Here is a 16,841-nt window from a genome sequence, read left to right as displayed (position 1 = left end):
TGTTTATTCTCCTCAGTGAGGCCAAAGAAAAAACAGGAAGCCAGAAAGCAAAAGGATTCAATGTGGTAATCCTTTTGAAAACCGCTAGCGGTGACAATACCACTAGCGTGCGACAGAAGCTACCAGTCATCTCCACTATGGTCTCATTTGTTTACAATAATTATACCAAGATGTCACAATTAATTTGACAATGGTGCATCATTGTACATTTAGAAGTCGTCCTCGTAGTACATTTAATAATAATGTGATACATTAGGATTCAGTGTCTGTCTTGCTCAAGGACACTTGAGCAGGACAGAAGCTTGCCAACAACACAAGTCGTCCAGCTGAAGGATGGTGTCTTTAACCACAAGGCCACCGCCCAAACACACGGTGAAATGACAAATGGCTTCCTATCTAGAGTATGTACTGTAATGTAATAACCTGGAACAAGCTGCTCATTGTTCTAATCAGTATTCCTGCCCTCATTACTGCCTGTCTGACTGTCTGACAACTCAGGGAGCTGCATCCCCCCAAATCATTACCAAGATCGGACTGGAGAAAACAAGGGAGAGACAAGGGAGCTGGACAGGGATCAAAAGAAGATAACCTTAATTCCTGAAATATGAAAATCAATAAATAAATCAACAAAGGCAGAATTGAGGGAATTGGAGATGGGGAGGAAAAGAATGCAGTGCGAAGTGAAGAAAAAAAGCAAATTCTGGAGAAAGATCAAGGCACAGGACACCCACTGGTGGATGAGTCATCCAAACACGAGTGGAGAAATGTATAAATATATCAAATCCTGTTAGCTTAGGAAGATAAAGTTACCCTTTTGCTCCTCAAAAGTACACCATAAGTAAAATGCAGAGGTTCACGTGGGAAAAGAGACAGCTCTGTGCATATGTATGTTTGTGTGCATGCGCATATGCGGCTCTCAGATCTTCCTCATCCGTCCCAGTGAGACTATCTTTAGAATGCATTCGGATAGTTTGTCTAGAAAATCCCAAAGTTTTTTTTTTTTTTTTTTTTTTTTTTACCCAACACTTTGAGCTAACATCAAGTGCATACAGTGTCAACACAAAAATACCCAAACAGTTTCTTTAGCAAAGAGCTGCCCAAGGCTAACTCCCTAATTTACCGATCATACATGGCTCCAGATGTTTTATACAGCATGCGCTTATGCCAAAGAGGCAGGGGAGGCGCAAAGCAGATTGTTCATTAATGCAAAGTCCCCCAAAAGAAGAGGAAGAAAAGCACATGGCTGTTCAGTCATTTCAGCAAAGTTTTCTTTGAATTGTTGAGTAGGCTATCTGAGGCTCTAGTCCTCAGATAGCCTAAGAACCATATTCTATTTCTTTCTATTTCACCAAAGAACAAAGGTACTAATGAAAAACAGTAACACAATGGTATAGATGCCACACTACCAAGAACTGTATTTATGAAATCCATGGTACAAACACATGTTGTACTGGTAGCATGTCTTAAATTAGATCATACGCTGGTTTTATTTTTGTTTTATATGGACAATGTCAGTGTCATGACTTTTCACATTGTACTACCACTGTTACTGGTTTATACAATGAGCACTACCATAGTAAATGTACAAAGAGTCCACTGTTCTGAAAATGAGTGCAATTCTGATCAGTGTTGAGTGTGAGTGTTTGTGTGTTTACTGGAGAAAAAAAAATGTCCCTCAGTTGTCCTCTTATTTGGTCTCATTTTTTTTTTTCTCACCTCATTTGCCCACTGGCAGAATATTCTGCTTTTATTTTTTTAGAGGCCAGTGCCAATATATTAAAACAAGCCAAAGTAAGGCAGATCACTCCATTGCTATCAAGAAAATGCTACCTTGCTTTGGAAACAAGTGAAATTATCACCCTTAGTGAAAGAGCTTTCATAGTTATTTCGTGGAAAAAAAAAACTTTAGATGCTATGATGATGTTACTTTTTAAGACATGTTTTTGTGGTGTAGTGTTCTCCCGAGGCAAAATAGTAATGATAAATAATGCACTCCCCCCAGGCCTCTCACCCCCCACATGACCCTGCCCCCCTTTATGATCAGGAGCAACAGAGATACAGTGGAGCTAATAGCTCTGGTCCAGAATCTGTAATAAAGAGTGTAATCAGAAGTGGGCGTAACCGTGTGTCATTTAACTCGTCAGCAGCTTCACACCGAGTCAGAGGACCTCCCACAAGACCGCCTTTAGAGAAACTGCAAAAACTGAGGTGGGTGTGGCCCAATCAGTGTGATAATTTAATATGTTTTTCCTTCGCCCAGGACAAACATTGAATCAAAGTTTTGCAGTGTTATACTAATCCATTGGAAAAATTCTGTGACTTTTTGTGGTAGTCCACGTCCACTACTATGCACTCTTTTGGTCATGGTTTTAAAAAGTTAGCTAGTTCTTCCTTCACCCATGACCAACCTCCCACCAAATCTTGGGGGGGGGGGCCATTTGGAAGTGATGGCACTGTGCGGCCAATGGACACACACCGATCATGAGCCCTCCCCCTCAAGTTCACTGGATGTGGGGTAAATACCAAACGCAATTGTTACATCATCTATCACTTCGGAAACCCAGCATGAGAGATAAGACAGCAAATCAACAGTCTGCTGAAAAAAATAACAAGAAACCCCAACTTTTGACAGATGTTGCAATCCAGTATGCGGCGGGTGCAGGGCTGGGGGAGGGGTTGGGGGTGGCTGTATGAAATAAAATCTCGGCATTGCTTTCTCCTACACTACTTCATCCTTCTCCCTCACCCCTCCTTTGTTTAATGGAGAGGCCATTTCTCTTGGCTCTGCTGGGAAGTAATTACTCATCTATTTTGCATTAGATAAAGCCTGCATGGCTGCAGACACCTTAATATAAGAAACCCCTGTGGCCTTGGGCGAACAGGACGAGAAACACACATGCACACCTTTGCAAACACATATACCTAAACGCATGCATGCACACACTGTTTCATACACTCTTTTACACCATATACAGTGCAAGCATGCATGCACAATGTACAGACACGCACACACACACACAAAAACTGCATAAACACCCAAGGAACATATGCAACATGGGACCGAGACTTCAGGCTGTGTTGGTAAATTGAAGCTGATGTCAGCCAGCTCAAGCATCCCGCCTCCCTCTCTCCATGCACAGACACACACATACACACAAACACACAAGCTTTACAAAGCTGGGACTCAATTCATCTAAGTCAACAGGACATTCTGGCCTGAGGCATTCCCATTGTGTGTACTGGTGGCGCAGCAGATGGATGTAGTACAACCTGCAATCATGATATTGATTCCCCTAAACTGATATCACACATCAGTGGAGCGTGAAACATGCAGCATGATCCCTGTGAACAACGTCTGTCTTTAATATCCCAACATATGCATAGCAAAAGCTACATCAAAGCTACCACATCAAACAGGCGAGCCTGCATGCAGATATGCGCACGCACACACACTCAGAGAAAAAAGGGATTCCTCTTCTTCTTTCTACCAGCCTCAAATCGACGAGGTGTCCTGCCACCAAGCTGAGAATTTACCAGAATGCTGAATAGTGTGCGTATGTGAAAGAGACTCCTTCGTCATGGTTCACTGGTTCTCTCCTTCCATGTGGAGAGTAGGGAAGCCTTAAACACACACACACACACACACACACACACACACACACACCCATGCCTGCCTCCAAGGGAACAGACACCAGTGGCCTGTGTTGAATGCTTCAACGCTCACACACTCTCTAATTTCTACCCTCCACTGCGTTCTCCCTCTCTTTGTCTCTGTCTCACTGGGTTACCAAAGGAGGTTTTTTTTTTTTGAAATCCTTTCAATTCAATAAAAATTGTCCACTATTTTGTGGCTCTTTTTGAACAAAAGGAAAATACAAAAATCTGAGTAGTCAAACTGTGAAAATGGAAAAAAAAAAATGTGTTATGCTATCACAGATAATCCCCATTCAATGCAGTCTCACAAAATTGGTCTTTATTTGGCATGACAGCCCCTCAAGTGTAAAATGGGCCAACAAATGAGAGAAGAGAACAACTTGTGGCGAGTCAATCCAATTTAAAACTGTTGAGACACTGAAAAATGACTCCACAGTAATTGAGAAGAGGCAAAATTAGGCGATGAATCAGATAATGAAAAGCGTGTCTGGTTATTGAATGTTCATTGGCAAACAGAAAATAATTTAAACGACATATCATCGCTCAAAATCACTTCAAAGTGGAATGCTCGTTTTCTCTTTTAATTTAATTTCTGTCTTTGGTGCTGACTGCTCATAGCTGTGGTGTTTTTGCACGGCACTTCAGACATCTCCTGCCAATCACACAGTTCGGGAGGGACTGTGACGTCTTTCTCTGTGGATTCTCTGTTGATGAAGTTTGAGTTTTTGAAGATGGTGCTCTGTTCTTGCTGGCTATCGCTGCTTGTGTGAACTACCAATTTCTTCTTCAAAACAAACCACTTTATCTGCTGCTGGGAGGAAAAAAAAAAAAAAAAACATGTCACTTCCTGCGAGTCAAAGGATTTTTTTCAAGAAAAGACCAACCAAAGAACGTGTGTGTCGGATGGCAAACAAAAACACAAATGCTTTCAGCCTATAGGTTGCCACAACGGAGAAAAATAGTTGCAGATTTATGCTTTAAAGGCTTTATTAAGGTCTTCATTAAAGGCCCTTTCACACCTACTTTGTTTGGTCCAGACTAAAAAACGGATCAAACTACAGTGTGAAAACAGCCCAACCAGTGAAAAGAGGCGGGCTCAGTCCAGATCAAAGTGAAGCACGATTCAGTTCATCTCTATTGTGAAAACATTTTTTTGGATGGTTTGGACTTTTGGACCAATTACAGGCTTTTGTCAGAACCAGAAAAAGGAAAATGAGCCGCGGTAGCACATAAGGAGAGGAGGAAACCAAGCTTTTAACTGAAATATGGCGCAAACTGCTGATAGTAACGCCATAATGATATTATTACAGAAGCAACAACATGAATGTGTTCATTCATTTTTCTTCATTAATTCAAATGGCAATAGAAGGCTCCTGCCAAACTGACAACATGCCAACACCGTCTACAGATTAATCAAGTATAGAGATGCAGTCACCATGTGGGCGATGACGACAGCACATAGTTATGTAAAGTTAAGCGTAAGTTACAGTGTGAAACCAAAATTAAATGGATCAAATTTGTATAGAATGTAACAAAAATATGAACCTCGGTTTGGACTTCCAGGTGTGAAAAGGCCCTAAAGCTGCCATATGTAATATTAAACATCAAAAAATCATGGTGGTGGGACATTGGTATAACTTTTTTTTTTTGGCATTTCTGCTTTATTTGACAGTCAAAGCAGAGTGAGACACAGGAACGGCAGGGGAAAGAGGGAATGATGTGCAGCAAATAGCCTGAGGCCAGATTCAAACCCAGGACACTGCAGTAAGGACTCAGCCTTAACAAGTGGTACACACTCTTATCTGTCGAGACACCGGGGCGCCCCGGGACATTCTTATAATTACCATAAACAAACAACACCTGTATAGCTGAGAAGACTGGCAGTCTCGCGCCACCTGCAATACTATAATAATATAAATATATTATTTGCCATCGAGTTGGATTTCACAGAACGTCTGCAGGGTTTTACAGCAGTAAGGGGAAACTGCTTTGTGGTACAAAGGGGGTGTGGCTTTACAGCATGAAACAGGAAGAGGACAGTGTTCTTCCAACACAAACAGAGCTAGAGGTTTCCAACATACTAACAACAATGACAGATGGTGGAGGACATATAGAGAAATCACTTCCAGCCTGTTTGTCCCCTTCAGTAAAGCCAAGGAGAAAACCAAATGTGCACAGAGGAACAAAATCACCCAGGTTGGGTTTATGGGAAATGTAGTCTTACTTTAAAGACAAAGTAGCACTGTTTTAATGCTATAATATATACCAAAACTACTACACATAGCGTCCTTACATTTTAGATTACAACACATCCTCTTTTCCAAATACATGCACTCTTCAAATATCCTCAAACTTCCTCTGGCTTTGATAAAACTCAAGTGGTGCGACACAAACTTTGTCTTTTGCTGTCATCCTCTTTTATCCATCACTCTTATCGCCTCTCCCACTCTCCTCTCCCTGAAGGAAGAAACAGCTGGATGGGATTCCTGTGTGAGCTACTGCAATCTCTCTCTCTCTCTCTCTCTCTCTCTCTCTCTCTCTCTCTCTCTCGCCCCTCATCTCTCTCATCTTTATCTCCTTCTTATCTCCTTCTCCCACTGCCCCGTTCTCTCTCCCACGGAAGATGTATCACTCCCCTATTACTGTGATTATGTCTCCCACAGTCTCCCTCATTGTGCAGGGCCACGTTGTGTGTGTGTGTGTGTGTGTGTGTGTACGTGAGTAATATAAGTTTGCGTCTGCATGTATGCGATATAAGTGCTTGTGTGTATATGTGCATGCATGTGTGAGTAATCAAATAGTTTATTTCTGTCTATGTTTAAGTGTGTGTGTGATCATGTACAGTAAGTGTGTGTTATTAAATGTCTATGTACATATGAAACCATGTAAGTGTATTTTTACGAGTGCACATTTGTGTGTGTATGTTTGTTTAACCTTATAAGTGTGTTTGTCTCTGTATGTTTGTGAATGAGTATGTATGCCTGTCTCTTTAAACTTGCATTTGACCCTACACACACACACACACACACACGGACACATTTATGCACTCAAGCATGTATGCAAATGCACATTCAAGTGCACACAAATGCAGTAATGCCATTACACACACACACATAAACACTCCCTGTGAAGTGGTACTTGGTCAGGCACGTGTGTTCAGTGTGTATGAACCTCCCACCCTAAAGAGTGACAGCACACACACCATCTTAACAGCCCTGTGTGTGTTTGTGCATGCGCGTGTATGTGTGTGAACGCCCATGTTACTTCTCACATTGCCTGAGAGTGAATGTAAACACTTGCGTCCAACAGGCACACACACACACATACACCAAAACACACCGAGCCGCGTTGCATGTTATCAATGTGCCACGCGAGTGCCAACATTTCACTCCCCCGTCGTCACCTCCTGAACTGAGCCTTTATGTTCTAAGTGCACTTAATCACTAATGCTGAGTGCACTTAAAATACTCCCTGATGACTCGTCTCAGCTCTCTCCAAATGCTCACTCCCTAAGTGTCAAAGCGTCTATTAGATACAGTATGTCGCTGAGTGAAAAGTGCGCCGACTCAAAGCAAGCAGTCAAGATCTGGGCATTAAAAACACACACGGGCTATAATAATTTAATATTAGTGCATGTCTCTGTAAATTAGCACAGTCTACTGTAGGTAAATATCCGGCAATGAATCCATAAAGGGTCGCTTTTGGCTTTTAGTTTAAGAGAACTTCCTGCGTAGCCTAAGAGATGGAACTTGTTTCTTTAAGGTGCACCACCCAAAACTATTGAGGGTTGATTGAAGTGACAAAAACATGTGGTAAGCACACAACTTAACTGTTGAGTCTATATGGTCAGACCAGTCACCAGAATAAAATGTTGCCCTTTTACATTTCTGTAAACCAACAAATACACTGGTATATCAATGTAAGCTCATTAGCACTTCTGCTTGCTTTTTATTAGCTTTGTTAAGCACCAACACTATTTGTTTAAGGTTAGGAAATGTTTGTCACTTAAACTAATATGATGCAGTATAAACACTCAGTTTATACTACATCATAAAACTTGCAAACGTGGCTTTCAACGTATTCTTGGTGTGCAGAAATGTAAAAAAAAAAAAAAATGCTAACATATTTTCCTGCTAGCTGGGCTGACCTGATTCTGACTGTGTAACTGATGGATAAATTATGTGTATGTGTGTTTTCGTCAGGTGAGTCTAAAGGGTCTCCACTTCATGTTCACTTCAAACATGTTCACTGATTGTTTTCATGTTTGTGGCTGGGAGGGGCTGGGTAAAGTTACTATCAAAAGTAATTAGTTACTTCACTTTCAAACCCTAAAATGTTACCTTCATTATGAAGTTACTCTTAACTTGTTATAGTCGAGGTTTTCAAAGTGGGAGGCTGTTTGACAGTTTTAGGGGAGACTCACAAAAAAAAAAAAAAAGGCTAAAAGGCTAAGAATCTCTTTTAAACTGATTTTTTTTATTAGTAATCAAAATAAACCTGCACAATATCCTAAATATCTGTCATTTGGTTAAAGAGATAGTTTACAGATAGGTCTGGGTAATTCTATTAACCTACAGTGGACCCTTTTTCTGTGTGCAGTTATGTTGAACAGCAATATTAGGCTCTTTTGGCTCAATTGTTGAATGTCTGTTGGATCAAATAGCAGCTACATGATCCCACAGACATCCAGGAATTCAGCTAAGATAAGAGGGCCACCTTTTTCTAAGATTTATTTGAGGGGAGGCCCACTCTGAAAATCACTGTGGTAAAGTGTTTTGGGGTTGTCATGTTGCTGTAGCAGCATGCCTTGTGCGGCCAAGTGTGCTGTTGATCACTAAATTAAAATGCAATGCAAGATGGTTGCTTTGTTTTTAAAACACTGAGGCAATCTCATTTATAGCTCATTTACACCAAGCAGCTTGATAAGCAGATTGTGTTTGTTTCAATTTCCATTGTGTTATCTGATCATGACACCACAGAATTTCAATAAGTCACTAATAACGGATTACAAAAATTTTAAAACTAACATCTTAAATTACTAATTACCGCAAAGAAGCTGAGCACTGCAACATGCTACACACTAATGCATTACCCCCGACACTGTTGCTGCACTGTTGCCTCTGTCTCGCTAAGTGTTCATTGCAGTGGTGTTTCTGCACTTCCCACAGATCACTTGTCACTCAACCAGTGTGGGTGAGGCTGTTTTTTCCTTGGATTTTCTGCTGATGAAGTCTGAGTTTCTGTAGGTGGCGCTCTTTTCTTTGCCTTCTCAGCCATGGTGGCAATCACTGTTCATGCTATCTATCCAGCTCTTCTGTTTATTCCAAACAAACTGCTGTTGTTGCCCAGGTGTTTAGAGCAGGAAGCATGAAAGCCTTTTTGAATTGGATATCGAATCCCTCTTGTGCTTTAGGCGACCCATTACATGACTCCCCTGAATCCACACAACTAAAGACCGAATCTAGTGAAAGTCTGTCTTTGTTCTTGGCTCACACACTTACTTTTGAAAGAGAATGTGATCCTTGGCCCTGTGTGACTGCTGTGCTCAATGTGATCTCAAAGAAATTTGTGAGATAATGTCTTCATAACGCATTAACTGGTTGCGTTACAATTCCATGCCATCACCATGCCAAAGAGTGCGCATGTGCATAGACAAAACACACAAAACGGCCCCAGTTTGATCAGGCTTAGGCATCAAAACTACTTGGTTAAGGATAGGAGAAGGTCATGGGTTGGTTAAAATACTTGTCATAGTGACAATAATAAACACACGGTTATGGAGAGAACACAGGAACTTTGTCTTGGCATTGCTTCTGTGCTGCTGAAATAAAAACCCACTGCGCGGCACCACCACGAAACGCGTTATTAAGACGTTGTGGTCATTTCTCACAGTTTTGTGAGATTTGGTTGGCTGTGTTCATCCCCCCATTTTAAGCAAAGGGCATCTTAAGAGATAGCACTGATTTTTTTTTTTTCCCTTTTCTTTCTCTTTTCTTTTCCTTTTATGGCTGAAACAAAAGGTGCCATCAATTCTGGGAAACATTTCCCTGCAGCCTTCTCCCCAAAATAAATCTCTGCCACTATGTATGCTAATTCTGCCTGTCGGAAGTCTGAATGCTATTATCACAGAGGTCAGATGCTTCAACATACGCACACGGCCACACACACAACACACACACACATACACACACTTGTAGACAGAGAGGCAGACACTTGTACACACTGATGAAGCCGGAGCATGCCTCATGTGGTGAGTACAATACGGCAGGGTAACTGTAATGTGCCATTCAGTTGAGATCCACTCCCCACAGGTGGAGGGAGATAATATTGTGAGACAGACTTTTCAGCTCAATCAGGCCCATTCATAGCTGCAGAGGTAATGACACACACTCCCATACACACACACACACACACACACACATAGACACACACACTCAAGCAACCATGCATAGACCCATACACCCTCAGACGAACCAAAATCTGTGCTTGCTTCATCCTCCAAACACGTGCCAGGCTAAAGTGGGAGTGATTCAGTATGTGTATGTGTGTGTGTGTGCCCATGTGTGTGTGTGTGCATTTTCCACTCAGGCTTGGAAGCTCCACAGTTCCCCATAACAGCAGCACTCTGGCTCCAGACAAATGTCACTAGCTGCATCTTAGTAGAGAATCTAAATCTACTGCTTCTTCTGCCTGCCAACTCCCAGCTCCTTTCTCTCTCTTTCTTTCTTTCTCTTGTGCGTGTGTGTGTGTGTGTGTGTGTGTGTGTCTGCTGTAACCCAGTGTTCCCTTTGTATTGCCAATGATTTCATTAGCTCTCCACAGTCATCGTCTTATACTGTAGCTGGGGGGAGAGCGGTGTAGGGTTAAGTGTGCGCTCTAACATTCAGAGCAGAAAGCATTCTGCTGAAATCTCTCCTGCAGGGGAAAAAGAGACTATCCTCAACATGAAAACTGCTACTGAGAGGTGACATTTCTTTGTAGCTACTCCATCGGCTAAATCTTTACTTATCCTGCCCTGCATTTTTATCATTCCTCCTCCAACGTGCTCTTTTCTAGTCTTTAGTCCTTCATGGTTTATTTATCAGTAGGGATAAAAGCATGAGAGGAGTGAGAAACCCTGAATAAATGCATGCACCATGCAGTGTTTTTTGCAAATACATGAGCAAGGAAGTGTTAGAACGTAGTCGCAGTCCTAATTTGAGCAAATGAAATCTAATCAAGATCAATCACTGACTTTAGAAAGCGTGGTGTTATGAACAGAAGAACAGATGGCAAGTTGTAGCACTTAGCTTAAGTGACTTCACATTTGAGCTTGTAGTTTTTATTATGGGAGCAAAGATTAATTTATAATAGAAAATCAGCAGAAACATATTTGGATACAGTATCTTAAGAGAAAAAAAAAAAATCTGAACAGTGGAGGGCATTTAGGACCAGTGTTCCATTTAAGCCGCTAGGTTGGTGACTCATGTTTAACCATTTATTACAAACAATTAAACAATAATCTATAGTCAGTCGCCAGCCACTGCTAAAAGTCATTTTGGTGGTAAATTATATCATAGGACTGTAATCCTCACATACAGTACAACTGACTCGCTTACTTTCAAAACTTACTTTCAAACTTGTGTCTTGAACAGCACTCATGCCATTTGATGAATATGTAATTTAACTAAATAAAGTCCCATAATAATCTCTTAGCTTACTCAGTCACATTGCCACTGATATTATCTGGACATGAAGTGATAGAGCTGAAAATAAATGAATTAAAAGTGATTTTCTGGTGGCATTTTAAAAAAAGTTCCATCATGCCCCAGGACAAACCTCCAAATATGCACACTCACACCGCGAGGGCCATCTTCCGCCCTGTCCTGCGGTCACACAAGGGCATGTGATCATTACTGTAACCATTAGCTGTGTCAGGAGATGAGAACTCATTTAGCTGCATCAGTGGAGGAAAGCTTCCTTTGCCATGAACTGGCCTGATTAAACTCCCTCATTAGCCCTGATGCTAACAGGGCCAGGTTGACAGCACAGACCACATCTAGGGCCACAGGCCTTTAATACTGCAGAGAAAGTTTTTTTTTTTTTTTTTTTCACTGCTAAGATAACTAAGTGACAAAGCAAAACAATTGAGCATTTTTTTTTTTCGGCCATTTGCTGATTTACTCATTAAGCAGTGAGAACAAAGACACCAACATCATCCATGTGTCCCTTTTAGATCATTTGCTCTGGTGCTCAACGTGAACATTTTAACATTCACATGTTGGGTGACAGTAGTGGTTAGCATCATCTAATGTAAGGAGGTTGACCTTTTGTGGCATTTGTTATATGCTCTGTAGTCTCATTAATTAAAAAAATATCATTAATCAATATAGCTGATGTTGCCAGGTTTATTTAGGGAATTATTTCAAATGAGCAAACACGAATCCATTCACTGCATAGTGATTTTGAGCTGTACACAGCCTGCCTTTGCCCGACAAGTTGATTTCCTGTAGAACCAGGGAAAGTTGTCTCTGCTAGTTTAAGATATGATAACACATTTCACCTAGTCTCTCTCTGCCTTCAAGTGCAGCTCAGAAACTCTTATTAACACTGGAACGCCTGCTTACAACTTCCCAGGCGTTCGCATGCTTTGGCCAGACATATTGGCTTGCCATAGCAACCTAATGTCAAAAAAAGGACATCATTTGAAACCCGATTTTGTTATATAATTACAAAAACACACACATTCTTGAGATGCTTTTTATATCAGTGGCAGAATGAAAAGCACAGATGACATATGGGCATCATTAAGCACTTTCCCATTGGTAATTACAAGTTTGAGGTTCATGTGCTTGTTAACTCCTAATTACTATAAATATGATATTGCCTACGAGTGCTTGAAGGCTATCAGTCATCATGCATGCATGCTAACATGTTAGCATAGAGCACCAGTGAACACAATCTACTGGGAAGACAGTGGTGAGTGTACTGTGTAAATTCTCATCCCATGATGACAGGACAAACTCCCAAAAAATGTGTTGAATTCCTTTAAGACCAACATGTAAAAGCATCTCCTAAACAGCAGCGAGAGAGCTCTCCATTTATAAGGAGCTGGACTCACCAAAGACAACTGAAACTTTTCATCATCTCCTGCAACAAATTTAGGTCAGAGGAGCGCACGGTTTAAAGAAGTGGCATTACATGATTTATGGCTATTGAGGTCCACAAAATTCAAACAGTTTCCCATTTGGAACCACCAACGTGCGAAACTGCCTAATGCAGCTTTGAAGTCAACCACAGCAGCCACTGAGATGGAGAGACTGGGAGGGCAAGCGATGAGAAAGTAGCGAAGGAAGACGAGGCAGTCAGAAAATCACACAGAGGGAGTGTGAGCGAGAATAGGAATGCAGACGTGTGTGGAGAAAGCAAGCAAAAAGGTGTGAGGGTACGCTCTTGAGAATGGGAAACTAATCAAACAAGCACAGGACAGAGGTGAGAGAGAGAGAGATGTGAGTGTGAAGGTTGCCTGTCTTGAAGATCTTGTCAGACATAGCTGTGGAGATGGCAAAGGGGTGAGGCAGAGATGGAAGGACTGAAAGGGAGGGAGGGTGGAATTGATGAGAGTGCATTTAACCTCTAGGCTGTACATTCATCTGCGCTCTGCAGAAGAGAACCACTGAATTAAATCAGATCTCATATCCTTGAGCGGAGCGATGCAGAGGGACGCAGGGTTCAGCCTGCCCTAGCAACAGCAGCCTCAAACCTCCACTTCTCTTTTTCTTCGCTGTTTCTGGCCTTTTTCTCCTCTCCGATGCTTTATTCTCCTGTTCCGAGCTCACCTTTCATATCCTCTGCTCTCCTGCTAGCTCCTTTTCATCGGCCCTCTCCTCGGATGTAATTTTTAACACCTTTTTCATTTCCTTTGCAATGGTTTGCCTCCTCCCTCTTGACTTTTTCCACTCATCTCCTTCAGTCTCATCTCCTCTCCTCCTTTAACTGGTCTAGTATGTGCTGAATGTACAAAATATCAGGCATTTTATGCAAAGTGTGAATATTTCTGACATGTCTGCTACTTTTTATCTGCGTGTCCTTTACAATTGATAACTCATTCTCCAATCAATTTTCCCTGAGGTAGTTTTAAGTTTAGAAAAAAAAAAAAATAAAAAATCCCATATTGGATGGAAGTGTCACATACAAATTTAGTATCTGCAGGTTGCAATGCTTGAAGTTAGATCGTGCTTATATTGAGTGAAATGGCTGCAGCATTACATCAAATAGAAAATATCGAGATGTCTTGTGCATCTTTTTATACACATTTCTCTGGAATTCAACAGGACATATTTGGTATCTTTGGAAGCCTCGGGATCTCCACTAGAATTTCTTGTAAAGCTCTGTGGGTTTGAACAAAGCAGCGTGCATTTCTAATGACGAACTCTCCAATGGGATGAGCAGTGTTGAAGAGGATAATGAGGGGAAATGAGTCAGGATAATGTCTTACACACACAGGTTTCAGTTCTGTCAAAGAAAATGATGAAGGATTGACATATCCATTAAAAAATAAAAACTTGTCAAAGTTAGAAATCCTGCTCGTCTGTCATAAAGGGTTTTTGTTTTAGCCAATAACTTCGATAGCACTTCATAGTGATTCATTTTTATGCCGACACTCATATTTTTGGCACAAGTCTCATTTAAAAAAAAAACAAAAAAAAAAACGATGGATATCTCATTTTAAAATGAAACTCCTCAATTTTACTGAGTCAGTGGACAAGAAAATAAGACGACTTTCTTCTGATTCAATCTATTTGGAAGCATGAATTATCCCTCCACTGCACAAGTTGAACAATGCCAGATAACACAGATCTATTCTGCTGCTCCTCATCCCCCCTTTGATTCCCTGATCCAACCCAGAAAGAAACGTGTTTTTCATCCTCTGTTTAAAAAAGAGTTTTTCCACAACAATGCCCTGTCATTTGAATTTGTAAGGCTTAAGGAGATCCATAAATGAATAGAAATGTCTGCACAGGATACTGTGATTTACTTTCATTTGAGATAATGGAAACGTAGCGAGCTGCAAAAGCCAGGTATGATGGAAAATATTGTTTGGCCGCCTCGTTCTGAGACTTTATCAAAGGCATTCTCTGTGACTATTTTACCAATATCTCTGAAACACAGAGTTTCAGTGTCTGTGCTTGTTATTTGCCTGTGTTGGCACACTGCAAGTGCTGCCTTGTGATCTACCATGCAAAATGGAGTGGTTTGCCTCACTGCAATGTCTGCTGTTTTCCAGTCATCACTCTGCTTTTGGCGCTCTGGTGATAAGTCTGTGTATCTGGTTGTGATGTCTCTAATGTGTGCTTTCTTTGAACATCCTCTCACCCCATTGTAAGACATCTTGCTTGAAGATTGGCAACCAGAGAAACATTCAATGCATGATACGTTAAGCCAAAGATGGGTCTTACCTGCAGGATCCTGCACCTCTCAGAGTCGCAGACGATGTCCTCACAGGGATGAAACATTCCCAGGGTCACACAGTTCAGCAGGATCACCAGCATGGACGCTCGCTCGAACCACGTGCAGGACAGCAGTTAAGGAATATAAGCAAATTGAATTGAAGCAAACATGAAGAAAACATGAAGCAAAAACACAAGATGATGCACTGTTGGCACCCACATTTTCATGATTACCAGTGCCAATATTCAGTTGGACAGTAGTACATGCATGTGTGCTGTTTGAGTTCACAGCGCTTGAGATGCAAGGGAGAGGCATATGCTTGCATTGACAGGCACAAAGTTGAACAAATATGTATTCCTCCAGGCTTTCTCCAGTGACATCATTATCCCATTCAAATTTCTCAGCCACTCTGAAGAGGAGGGCCTGTGACAAAGTGATGCACGATTATCTCCTCAAGCCCAACTAGCCACCAAAAAAAGTGTTTAAGGGGAAAAAACGAGTAGCAGAGGAATCCCGGGGCGAAGGAAAGCCCACCTCTGCCCATTCTTAGAGGCAGTCATTATTCCCCTTTCCCCCAGTTAACCAAAGATTTGTTTGCGAGGCATGTTGGAAAGTGTTCAAACTGTCGGTGAGGGCATTTTAAAACGACTGTGCGAGGCAAAAAAGACAATTGGAGCAGATGCTGAGAGACCGGTAGGCTGACTAAGAGGAGGAGGAGGCATCCGGTGTGTGAGTGAGCGCTCGTGAAGACATCTTGATGCATAGCACATGCAATTTATTGAGCGCGAAGTAGAAGTGGGCATTCCAAATGTGGTTAGGCTAAACGCCAGCCGCGCTGTGTGACACCAATCAATGATGAGACTAAACAGTTTATCTATAAAGCCACATTAAGCTGATATCGCTGAAATAAATGCATGCACACACACACACTCAGATACACACATGTTACACACATGCATACACACGTCCACACATGTTATAGACTGCTATTGCAGCCACACTCATAACCCTGGATAACAATGTTAAAAGGAACAGACTGTTTGTCATCCAAGCATGTGTGTGTGTGTGCGCACGTGTATGTGTGTGTTTGTCAGAAGTGTGTTAAAAGGGAAACTGTGTTTTTTTATCTGTATGTGTGAGTGTGTGCAGGCTGCGAGGACAAACGACCTGTCCGTCTTTTATCGCGTTAGCCGCCGCTGGCTCATTCATCGTGCTGACCCATAATGCAGCTGGGTCAGCACAGCAACACAGCCGCCACAAATACCGTCTGCCGGACGGGGCTGCTGCAGAACAACAAGACTGAAACCTGGGCTTTCAACTTCGCCCTTTCATGCTGATCAAACAAGCCAATGCATGCAGCTTGCTGGTTCACAGCAGAATATCAATCAATATGAAAATCCACATCCTGTTTTTGCGATTACTGATCCCAGTATTTGATCAGGAACAATTCTCTGCCGAAACCAGACACCATACAAGAGACTGAGTGGGGGATAAAGCCAGTTTTACTACTTTTTAAGGCTCATATACAGTAAATTCATAGTGGACAGCACAGCAAGTCATATCAAACTGATGGAAATGATATGAGGGCACAGATTTGTAAAGATCAAAAAGCATAAATTAATGCAATTTTGAAAATCTAAGTGATATAAATAGAAATAATGAGTGAGCTGTGGACCTCAGCATCTCCCCCCTTTTCTGACAAACACTTTTGTTGAATTTACAAAAAAAAATGTTGTGCATATTTTACAAGATACTGA

General features: G+C 41.6%; 1 protein-coding gene across 1 annotated transcript in view; it reads right to left on the bottom strand.

Annotated features, from left to right (window-relative positions):
* The window catches only part of cacna1g (calcium channel, voltage-dependent, T type, alpha 1G subunit), a 224,855-nt gene that overhangs the window by 132,767 nt on the left and 75,247 nt on the right, over positions 1 to 16,841 (bottom strand). Inside the window, exon 2 of the mRNA XM_030077890.1 lies at positions 15,093 to 15,204. Within this exon, the coding sequence (XP_029933750.1) occupies positions 15,093 to 15,204 (112 nt within the window). The remainder of the gene's footprint in view (positions 1 to 15,092; positions 15,205 to 16,841) is intronic.

The sequence above is a fragment of the Myripristis murdjan genome, chromosome 19, assembly GCF_902150065.1.
Source record: "Myripristis murdjan chromosome 19, fMyrMur1.1, whole genome shotgun sequence".
NCBI classification, from domain to species: domain Eukaryota; kingdom Metazoa; phylum Chordata; class Actinopteri; order Holocentriformes; family Holocentridae; genus Myripristis; species Myripristis murdjan.
Note: the sequence above shows the minus strand (reverse complement) of the source record. Positions and strands in the feature narration are given on the sequence as shown.